The 12,176-nt window shown below is 40.8% G+C and overlaps 1 protein-coding gene across 2 annotated transcripts in view; it reads left to right on the forward strand.

The window, feature by feature from the left end:
* LOC141990708 (musculoskeletal embryonic nuclear protein 1-like) overlaps positions 1 to 12,176 on the forward strand; it is a 116,307-nt gene extending 104,131 nt beyond the window's left edge. The window contains exons 1-3 of one of the 2 annotated variants that reach the window (XM_074958237.1): positions 5,144 to 5,436; positions 10,365 to 10,485; positions 11,608 to 12,154. In XM_074958237.1, coding sequence (XP_074814338.1) covers positions 5,428 to 5,436; positions 10,365 to 10,485; positions 11,608 to 11,714 — 237 coding nt within the window. In that variant the 5' untranslated portion in view covers positions 5,144 to 5,427 and the 3' untranslated portion in view covers positions 11,715 to 12,154. Of the gene's footprint in view, positions 1 to 5,143; positions 5,437 to 10,364; positions 10,486 to 11,607 lie in introns of those variants that run through there. The other variant, XM_074958238.1, reaches the window with a different exon arrangement.

Below are 12,176 nucleotides of genomic sequence, written 5' to 3' on the forward strand. Positions count from 1 at the left end.
GTGTCCTGTGGAGCTTGTCAGGCTGAGTGCAGTTCCCCCTCAAAGCATGTTGCAGGCAGGGTCACCTTGGCCCTCCTCCAATGACCAACAAAGAGCCAAGCAGGAATCGAGTAGCCAGAGGCAAGCAGATCCCCTGCCTCATCTCCATGAAGGGAGCTAAGCCACAAGGTCAGCCACCAGATGGAAGATCATACCTAAGTCCCTAGAACTGTACCAGCAATCATGCTTCTGATCCCTGCTGCCACCTCTGTAACATCCTCCTAGGGATTGCCTACGGATAACTCAGGCTGTAGCCTACAGGGAAAATGCTGGTCCATGTGGGACCCCTGCCAGTGGTAGAGGCTCCTGGGGATTCCATTCTTGAACCCCAGTACTTTCTTTGAGAGATCCAGAAGGAACCTCTGTTGGAAAGACAAGACGACAACCCCAGCCTCTTTCAGAGCAAGATCACTAGCCCCTTGGAAATATTTTTGGAGTGATCCCAATTTCACTCCCCCCATATGAAGCAGGATTATGGGGACAAACACTCAAAGGAGAAATAAATAAAATTAGTTTGGTTCCCTGCTTAACTTCATGGAGGGCCTCAGGGCATATCAGTGCAGCAGAAACTAAGCCATAGATCTGTGCTGATTCCTCTGAACATGCACAAACACAAAAATGGGGGCGGGGGGGGGGAGAAATCCTCCCTCCATAGAGAAGGAAGGCCAGCAGTCTGAATCAGTGTTAGAGATTCAGGTAACAAATAGTTTTTTTTTAAAAAAAAAAATCTAACCCGACTATAGACGTTTTCAGGCAAAGTACTTGGAGTATTGTTGAACTGTGCTTCAGAGGGCTGCAGCTGCCCTACACAAGTTATAGCTGAGATGCTGCACTGGAGCAGGGGTTCTCAACCTTTTTCTTTCTGAGCCCCCCCCCCCCCCCCAGCATGCTATAAAACCTCCACCGCCCACCTGTGCCACAACAACTGATTTTCTGCAAATAAAAGCCAGGGTCAGCATTAGGGGGTAGCAAATGGCAATTGCTTGGGGTCCCATGCCACAGGGAGGCCCCCATGAAGCAAGCAGCTCAGGCTTCGGCTTCAGCCCCATACAGTGGGCTTCAGCTTTCTGACCTGGGCCCCAGTGAGTCTGATGCTGGCCCTGCTTGACAGACCCCCTGAAACCTGCTTGCAGCCCTCCAGGGGGCCCCGAACCCCTGGTTGAGAACCACTGCATTAGAGGAATGGGGGATTTCCTGTCATACAGAAGACTAAGAAAGCGTCAGACTTTGTCGCCACCTGCCATTCTGAGGTACCAAACTCTCACCTCCAGGTTGTTTTTCCCAGCTGGTGCTGCAGGTTGTCATGCATTGCCATGACCTCCACTTCCTCTCAGCCCAGGGATCCATGACAAGAGGGATGCAGCCCAGGTTTGGAAGAACAAGTAGGCAGTAAGAGATCTTAGTCTACTATTTACTAATATCTACCTCATCAACATCGATTTTATAAGGCTAAAAGCATTCGAGATGTGCACCAGTCAAAATTCAACCTTGTGTCACTACTGAATGTGAACATGGCTCTTTCCTGGTGGTCAGGCATTCAGCATTTCTAAGGAGGAAATGTTTACCTGAAACTGTGGCCACTTTGCTATAGAGTCCTCAGCATACAGCCATGTCTGGGCAGGTGTCACCTCCACCCTTCCTCTGGGAATGAGAACTCTCTGACAGCATCAGCCCAGCAACAACAACCAAATAAGTTATGAAGTGCATTTGGCACGCTCTACTAGCTTTCACAAGCAGTGGTGACATGGGTGGGTAGTATTGGAAGTATGGGCCCTCTCACTGCCTTCCTGAAAGAGAGAGTGGGGATACATCTTTCATGCAGATAATATGGGGCTTTTTATCACTGAGATAAGATGCTCAGGCAAATCCGTTACCAGCTTGTGGGAAATTTTATAGGAAGCTAAGGCTCAGAGCTGCTGGGAAAGTAGATTGCTAATCCTGACTCTTGCCAGATTCTGTAGCAAAGAATTATAGGTCACATGGAAATATGAAACAGTCCACAAAGTACAAGAGGGAATACCATTTTACAAGTGGTAGCTGGACCACATCCAGGGGGTTGGCACTAAGCCAACTGAGGGCAACTACTGACTTCACCTATCTGGAGTTAGCCTAGCACTAATTGGAGTGGCAGAGGGAGGGGCAGGTCTTTTTCAATTTTGGTCACACATGATGTCATTGGGCATTGCCCAGAGGGGGTGCTATGTGGAGCTCCGGATGAATCACAGCTAGTTTTGTCCCATTCCCAATATTGAGCAACCCATGGTAATGTCAGGCCATGAATGAAACCACCTGTCCGCTTTATCAGAATAATACTTCTCATTCCCCATCCTATTTCTAACTTGAGAACTGGTAACAGAGCAGGGTGTGGTGTGAAACATCTGAACAAGTTCCTAAAGAAGGCTTATCTTCACTTTCCCATTTTTACCATTCTACAGGCATATTGCACACTTACATATGGATGGTAGGGTTTTTTTTCTAACTCCAACACTATTATTTGATCTGACAAGTGCTCACAGGGCCTTTTCCAGGATAATGCTGATAATACTAGCTTTAAGGAAGAAGGATACTCATTTCCATCCCTCCTCCTGGAAAATTCCCCTGGTCAAACAAAGAATGACATGATTGGAGTATCTTGGGTTCATGACAAACACAGATATATGGTGCCAGGCACATCAATCATAGGCCAGGCTAAGGATGAAGCCTATTAGGTACAAGGTGTCATCTCAGAAGAATAACAGAAGATGAAGATGGCCATAAAGGAAAACGAGGGGGTGGCTCAGACACAAACTGACTACTTAGTGCAGCCTGTTGGGAATGCTGAACTCCGGCGCAGGCCTGCATCAGTGAACCAGAGTTCACATGAGACATGTTGGTCATCCAATGCTTAGCCAACGCCATTTTTCAGCAGAAGTGTTCCGAATACCTCACTGACCACCAGAAAATGGATATATATAAATAACATTCATCTTACTTAGAATGTCCATATTTAAAGGATGATCTTGCTTCCTACTCTGGACCTTAGCATGATGAACAGGAAAATTTGTTTATCTGAACATTTTCTTTCTTCCAGTAAGGTGGTTCACAGACCTGGGCCATCCTACACATAAACAGATCATTGGGAATAGAGATGGAAACTGACATCCAAAGATTCAGGTTTATTTTGTTAAGGAAAATTATCTCAATGCTTGGGAGTAAGAGAAATTGTTGTGCTTTTTCTTCTTAACACAACCTGTAATTTAGGAAGTAGAATTGAATTATCCTGGCTGTGGAAGCAGTCTCATCTGAAGGGACTCTCTTGACAGGGACTGGCAGAACTGGTTCTTCCCTCAAGCTAGAAGCAGCCTGAAGTACCCATTGTAACTGGTCTGTGGATTTTAATAGTTGAAAAAAGGAAACTGGCAGATAAGCACAGATTTTCCTGTTTGGGGCTGAGTAGTGTAATTCCTAATGAGATTAAATAAGGTGTTTGTCAAATTCAGAAACAAAACAATTTCTTTCATAGTGCAGGTTTTGAATTCTTAACTAGATCAGTTACTGCTTTCAATTATTAAAATATCACCATTTTTCATGTGCTCTCAAACTCTGCTTTGGATAAATTGCATCAGTAAGGTCATGCACTCAGTTGGTTTAAAAAAAAATCCTGATTGTTTTCAAATTTCTTAATATGGTAAAATTCGAGTGGATTGATACCAGTTTTATTTTCCAATGTGGAATTACTTGACTCAAATAATGATGCAAAAGCTTGGGATTTGGGAGAATGGGAAGTTTTTATTATACTAAGCCACTGATTTTTTTAAAAATATATAAAAAAGGAAATAACATCATAAACACTCAATTATCTATCAGTAATTCATTATTTCCGGGCAGAAAATTAACATAAATCATATTCTCTGACATGAAGAGTTTTAAGTCTAAAAGCCAGCCAAAGGATATGAGCGAGGACTACAAATGGCAGGGAAAGTGGTAATTGGCCACATCTTGATGATTATAGTAGATTGGGATAATGTTTTTATCATTAGTTCTACTGCCTATGCTTGTCGTTCACTAAACAATCTATGAACAAAGCTTGAGAAAAGACACACAATGAAGTTGTCCTAAACTAAAGCTATTAGTATTCCAGTAAATATCTATTTTAAAATTGCCAGTTGGAGATTTTGGGTGTTTCTTGCCTGCAGCTGATCCAAACACAGAGGTTAAATAAACTATATTCAGGATGAAAAAAGTAACTTTAGTATAAATATAATACAATTCTAACCAGAATTAGAACCCAATTTGAAATTATTTTTGCTATAACCTATAAATAAAAATTCTTCACTGAAAAATTAGGGACATCTTTTTAAAAGAAAGAGTTTGTGATTGCTGACTAAGTACAAAAATAGTTACCTAGCCTGCTTTCTAATTTATCTTTCTTACTTAACACTTAACTTCCCATTCTCTTGACTTGTGAGGACTCTATTTTTTTTTAATTCCTTCTAAAGAGAAAACACTAGCAGTCTTAAGAGCAAAGGAACATCAAGGAACTCAAGTTTTGGCATTGGAAGAATTCTAATGATCAAATTATATCAAGTATTTGAAATGCAACAATAACAAAGAGAAAATATATGGGCTGAGACCTATGCAGAAAAGTAAGGTTATTTGCCGTTGGAGGTTGTCATACTCCTGATTCGTAAAAAGAAAAAGAGTACTTGTGGCACCTTAGAGACTAACAAATTTATTTGAGCATAAGCTTTCGTGAGCTACAGCTCACTTCATCGGATGCATTCATCGGATGAAGTGAAACGTAGCTCACGAAAGCTTATGCTCTTTAAGGTGCCACAAGTCCTCCTCCTTTTTCTTTTTGCGAATACAGACTAACACGGCTGCTACTCTGATACTCCTGACTGTAGGTTTTGTAGCACGTTATGGTAACACTGGGAGAGTAAGAAACCAAACCCCCTCCACATTTTTGTCAGCCTTCCCATCAGAAGCATTCAGAGTCAGAAAAGAGTCTTTAACAAAGCATTGCCTTTTAAAGTTATAAATAGAGCCCCCGCAGGTTCCCCTGGAAGAACTATTTGTTATAGTAGAGTGGACTAAACTTCCATCCGCTCAGTTTCACTACTGCAGCTGTCTCCTCTTGTCAGTTCTGAGCTTCATCCCAGCTCCAGCCAGGCAGGTCAGTAAATTCTACAAACCCCAGTCATCGCTAAGAATAAACCTTTCAAAACAGCAGCCTGTGTCAACCTGAATCATTCTGGGATCTGGTTTGGGAAAATGACCCAGCTAATGACTTCATGTTAATGGTCTATATAAGTCGAGGAAAAACCAGGCTGCTGCAGAGTGCACTAGGAGCTGATCCAAGGGAAAAACTGCCTCCGAGAGGACTAATATTGAGGGAGCACCCCAGCTATGTCACAGGTATGGAATGATATTAAGTTGGCTGGTGTATTGCACCACATCTGAAAAATACTGCACTATTTAATGATTCTTCTGGTTAAGTAGTTTGACAGTTTATGCTTTGTTAATCCTTGTGTTAATGAAAATTTTCTCAAATCGCTGACCTGTTTGCTATTCAATTAGTTATTTTGGAAGTTTTTTTCAAGCCAAACTTTGTGAAAGAATTTAGCAATGAAACTATTTTTTGATAAATTATTTTGCGAGTGACCAAAAAGCAACTTCTCCTCTACTGGAGCGACTGCAAATTAACACAACAATGTAAACTATCCTTTTTAGCTTTAATCACATTTGTTGAAAAGGAAAGATATGTTTTTCCTCTAGATTGTGCAGATACGGTGATAGATTTAAATGTAGAGGGGATTCCTGTTTTTGCTTTTAGGCTAATCCCAAAGGCTATAGAATGTGTAAATGTGGGATTTTAGTTTAACTTTTTGTTTCTTGCTCTATCTCCTTGAGGTGTACCATTCCCTATGTAAAATGAGGCTTCATTGTAACAAAATACAGAAAAGCAATGAGTATGAAGGACTAAAAATTCTAGACAAAAATATAAAATAGGTGTCAAGACCCAAAGTACTCAACTTCAAACGTACCATGTAACCAATAGGTTAAAATCATTCTCGGATTCCCCACCCCTATGCATTTTAAAGTATGTCTAAGTGGCTCAATTTCAAGATTGCTATGAATGCATAAAGAACCCAAAGAATGTATATTTACATACTGTTTTCCTAGTGGACAGTATTTTGTGACAGAGCTGAGATGGTAAGAAAGCTTTATAGGAGCAATACTGCAAGGCTAGAGAAAAGAACCCTATGAAGAATTTGGAAAGAATTCAGTTGTGCTTATTCTCTTTCTTCCAAGTGAAATAGACTTGAAGGCAATGTTGCAGATCTTGTAAACCAACACTTTGTGCTATTGACAATTGGAGATAAACCCAGGCTGGAATGTTGTGCCTACTAGGAATAGTTTCTGGCTAAGATCCTGTCATCTGTGACTGGCAAGCAATTGAAAACAGTTCTACTGTCTGCCAGTCACAATGATACCTGGAGTGCCAGCAGGAACTGAAGCTTCTTTACTGAGGCTGTCTTCACTGCCAAAGAAGGTGTGTTTACTGCAAGATAACTAATGCTTTTTAGCTCTCCTGCTGTAAATTCCTATTGGAGGCAAGGCACTGTAGCTTTTACCATGAGGCCAACCACAGGTTGGGGGAGGTAGAGTTGGCTTTACCAACCTACCACATGGTAAAAACCACAGGTTCCTTACAGTGGGATAGCTAATGCACGTTCATTACCATGCTGTCAACACACACCATTTTTGGCAGTAAAGACAAAGCCTTAGAGTTAATGATTTCTGCCACGGTAAGTTAAGAAATCCTGATGCCTGGCATTTAAGATTTAAGAAGGGATTCCGCAGGTTTCATGCTCACCCTGTTCATGAAACCAGTTTCCCCCTATTCTGGTTTAGAACCTGCACCCACAATAAAAGGCCTGTGTATTACTCTTTTCATTGCCCAGTTGTGGGGCTGTGAGGTATATAAATAATTCACACTGCATGACAAATACCAATACAGACATATACATGAAACCTGTGCCATATAGTAGATACTTAGCCTATCTCTTGAATAATCAGTTAACAAATGGCACTAACCACTTGCTGAGAAACTCTGTTAAAAGAATTTCTTTTTTTAGGTTTTATGCTTTTGCTTTCTTTGGCTGGCTATATAACACTTTCCCCAGAGGCCTTGAGGACATTTTGGTTCCCACAGTAAATTTCAGTGACATTGATCGCAAGCTATGCTGAGGCATTTTTCTGTGTTTGTAGCCAAGAGAAAACATGCAAGAGACTCCAGTACAACCAACTTTCCCGCTGCCTAAAGTCATGAGCATGGATGCTGCTTGGAACAAACTACTGAAAACATTCTCATGCTTGGGGTCGAGAGAATCTATTCCCCTGCACTTACATGGTCTCTTTGTTTGGTCTCCAATCTCTAGAAATTCATCTATTGTCCCCCTTCCACCAAGATAAGTTCTCTGCAATCAATCAGCAATAACTAACTAAAGTCAAAATAAGGAAAGAGGATCTAGCTACAGAATGCCAGGCTCTTGGTACTCAAATAATACACAACTATTCTTAAACACTTTGGCTATTGTTTTTAATTCTTCAGTTGCTTATCTTGTGAGGATGGGGTTGGACTAATCGAATTGCATGCCTGTATGTTAGTTACCACTGTGCACTCCATGCCAGCAGGGAGTGGTGTCATCATGTCTGTCATTCCTTGAAATAGCACCCTGAAGGCAAGACTTTCAAGAATTGTGTGTGTGACTGGCTAACACTGACCAATGTTGTCATTCCTACAACTTCCTCTTTTCACGGTGACGCATTCAGCTATTACCATTCTCACTGGCTGGAAGAAGTCTAGGTAGAAAAATCAGAGCTGTACAACATACAGTATTTGCAAAAATATGGTAAATGGCAACCCTCAGTTACACCTGTTTCTGCTGTAGAATTTGAGATTTTATTCATCATTTATTTATTCACTCCAGATTATGAATCAAGACACTTAAATGTGTTCAGAACCTGTAGCCAACACTACTCATTGCTTGGTTTGCACTACTAAATTATACAAACTCTCTGGTCAAACAAAAGAAGATTGGATGGGAAAGAGAGATCTTTTAGTTACCAAAAGACTAATAATTTTATGGACAAATATTTAACCTGGATCAATGAAGTCCAACCAGAAATTTTCTCCAACATATTAAATACAAGTGAGTAGAAAGATGCATAAAACATATTCTAGAGAAATAAATAATGAACACTTAACAAGTTTAGACTCAGGGTGTGTCTTCACTGCGGAGTTATCCCAAACTCTTACTCTGGTGCTGCCCCTAATCACACACAGAAACCTCTGATCCATGATTTAGTGGTGCTTTCAACCCAGAGTAGGTGCCCCATCTTGGGCTGCAGGTCAAAGCCCCAGTGAGGCTTTTCCTTGGGTTCATAAGATACCCACTTTGCAGTGAAGAGACAGACTAAATCACTGGAGTGCTTGGTAGTCTTCCAATGTCTTCCCACAATTCCCCCCATGTGCCTAGAAGGACAGAAAAGTTCTCCCAGAATTTACTGGGAAAAAATCATAGAGCATCTCAGTTTACTGCAGTGCTAAGAACCACATGAGATTACCCTGGAAGTCCTAGCACCACACATGGGTAAGTGCAGCATCAGTGTAAGGACACTAACTCAGTTTGCAGGATGGCTGCTCACACCTGCTCTAGACTAAATTGGGTGCTCAGACCCAGGTGCTGATCACCCGAGTTAACTCTGCAGTGAAAAGTCTGATGCCTACATCAGATTTTACCACAATGGTTTGAACCATTCCAACTTTGTCAGTTGGTATGTTGACGCTCCTGGACATCTTTCCCTCAGCATAATAGATTAATGGATATGTCTTCATATTTGTAAGTCAAGATCTAAATTCCTCTCTCTTTTTTCCTCTTTACTTTCCAAACCTAGGCTCAGGTTCCTTAACTACCTGTCCCTTTTGGTCTTTAGGCACAAGGCAAAATTTGGTATACATGATTATAAACCACTTCCACTCCATCTTTCAAAAGTTACGTCGTCTCAAGATAATTATAATGTAACAATGGTTCTCAGGTTACTAGGGCAAGTGTTTTCAACACCTAGTTCAGCAAGATGAATTTTTGGTAGCAAATTTTTTTCTTCTTTGCCATCTGTGTGCAATGTAGCTGCTTACTGTTACCTGTGTGTGCTGTACAAGGCCGCAGATCATTAGTGTGTACAATATAGTGTAGTTATAGATGGAATATAGAGTATGTGTTAGATAACAGTTCTATATGTTAAAACAATGAGGAGTCCTTGTGGCACCTTAGAGACTAACAAATTTATTTGGGCATAAGCATTCATGGGCTAAAACCCACTTCATCAGATGCATGGAGTGGAAAATACAGCACAGAGGTATAAATACACAGCATATTAAAAGATGGGAGTTGCCTTACCAAGTGGGGGGTCAGTACTAATGAGCCAATTCAAGTAAGGTGGAAGTGGGCTATTCTCAACAGTTGAGAAGAAGGGAAGAAAAATCACTTTTGTAGTGCTAATGAGTTCAATGTAGCCCATTTCAAACAGTTGTCGAGAAGGTGAGAGTATCAGCAGGGAGGAAATTAGTTTTTGTAGTGACCCATCCACTCCCAATCTTTATTCAGGCCTAATTTGATGGTGTCCAGTTTGCAAAATGGTGTCCAGTTCTGTGGTTTCTCGTTGGAGTCTGTTTTTGAAGTTTTTTTGTTGAGGAATTGCCACATTTAAGTCTATTATTGAGTGTCCAGGGAGATTGAAGTGTTCTCCTACTGGTTTTTGAATGTTATAATTCTTGATGTCAGATTTGTGTCCATTTATTGTCTTGCGTAGAGACTGCCCAGTTTGGCCAAGACTGGGAGTGGACGGGTCACTACAAAAACTAATTTCCCCCCTGCTGATACTCACACCTTCTCGTCAACTGTTTGAAATGGGCCACCTTGATCACATTGAACTCATTAGCACTACAAAAGTGATTTTTCTTCCCTTCTCAACTATTGAAAATAGCCCACTTCCACCTTAATTGAATTGGCTCGTTAGCACTGACCCCCCACTTGGTAAGGCAACTCCCATCTTTTAATATGCTGTGTATTTATACCTCTGTGCTGTATTTTCCACTCCATGCATCTGATGAAGTGGGTTTTAGCCCATGAAAGCTTAAGGACTCCTCGTTGTTTTTGCTGATACAGACTAACACAGCTACCACTCTGAAACCTGTCAGTTCTATATGTTGCATCTTTGTCTCCTATATGTTCTGTAACTTGAAATACTGACATCTACTTATCTGTCAAAATTTTTAGGCAGCCCCCGTGAAAAAGAAGCGTCCTCCAGTGAAGGAGGAAGATCTCAAAGGGGCTAGAGGAAAGCTCTCCACCAACCAGCAAATTAAATCCAAAACCTACCAAGTCATGAAGCAATGTGGTAAATCTCTTGTCTGTTTACAGTACTACAAATGTTAAAGCAAATCTTCAAAGTAAAAGTTGAATTTAATTGATAATCCCAGCTAAAGTGCAAGCTCTCTAAAGAACAGCCAAACTAGTTTCATTCAGGCAACCTACATCTGTGTACAGCAAAAAGAAATTTTTCTAATAATAAAAGGAGCTTATTCATGTTTCCAAGGGGTACAGTATATGCAGTAAGGCACATAAATATAAAACTGGCAGAACCCTCTGCTGAAATGCAGGCACGATAATGCTCATGTATTTTGCCCTGGTTGTGTGGATCAACTGAGAGGAAGGGCAGGAATTCGTCTGCTTCCCACACCTCTTCCACCTATTAGGTTCTCACTAGCTGGTGCTCATAAGGTGAAAGGCTCTGCACAAAGTGAGCCTCTGCCTCCAGACTATACTGACTGAGCATTACAGGGTGGGAAGTACTGCCATGGATTTGACTTCTGGAACGTGGCTAAACCACTTTCTTACTCGCTAATTAATGTCAGTGGGTCTTCCTTGACTAAGCATTGAGTTTAAAAATGGGTCAGAACTAGAGCATTTGATCCTACATTGGGAGATGCCTGGGATGTTAGGGGAATATATTAGCTGTGCTTGGACTACAGGACATAAACGGGAAAAGAAGAAAAATTTCTTATTGATTGAAATCTTTCTCACCTGGTGCTCATGGTTTGTCACTCTTTTAGGATTGGGATGGGGGATCATGAGGAAAGATGGGCTTTAAATTTGAAATCCCGTATTCCAAATTTAAAACTGTTTTGAAAGCTTCAAATGTAGCTACAGGGATTCTCTCCTCAGAGGGATAAATTAAAGATACTGGTCAAGATGTTTGGCAATTGGTCTACACTGCCCTTGAGAATCTGCAACATTATTCAGAACAGTAGCACTATTCTATAGTATTGAGCAATGCAACTGTGTGTGCTGCAAACCCACACATTTTGTACCACTGAGTACACTCGATGGGTCCTGAATTTCCATGCATTTGAATGGGGTGATGTATTTCATTACAGAAGAAGTATGTGTTCCAGCAGCACAGCTGTTGTTGGCATAAATCTTTTTAACTGATTGACTCCTTTTGTTCTTCTTTTTCAAGAACAAGAGGGCTCTGTGGCTCCTTCCGTATTCAGTCAAGATCGGACAGGAGGTGAAACAGCCTTTGAGAAGCGTAAAGAAGAGCCACCAAAGAGTGTCTTTGGCTGATAACCAAGTTTAACCTGTGTGACAAAGATTCCTAATGCAACATTTAATCCCAAATTGCTGTTGCTCATACTAAACTTATTGCTGCACTAGTAAGTCAACTTAATTCTTTCAAATTAGTCATTAATTAGGAGGACTCATTTTGTAGGCTACAACTTCCTTTTATAAATTTAAATATTTTCTTTCTATATTGTACATGCTGTAATGGTTTCAGTAAGAACCTGGTCACTGGACACAGGCTGGCATAGTAATGACCAATTTCTGCTTAAATGACATATGTGTTTTTCTAAGACTTATGTTCCAGCGCTATGATCTAGTTCAATTTTCAATATAATCTTAAGTGCAAAAAAAGTAAAATAAATGAGTGATATGGATTTGATTTCAGTACAATTCCTTCTAACTGTAAATGTTTTTATACTATTGCTATTTTCACAGTTGGACACGTAATTTTGCAAAAACATGATA

The sequence above is a fragment of the Natator depressus genome, chromosome 7 (genome assembly GCF_965152275.1).
Source record: "Natator depressus isolate rNatDep1 chromosome 7, rNatDep2.hap1, whole genome shotgun sequence".
Classification (NCBI taxonomy): domain Eukaryota; kingdom Metazoa; phylum Chordata; order Testudines; family Cheloniidae; genus Natator; species Natator depressus.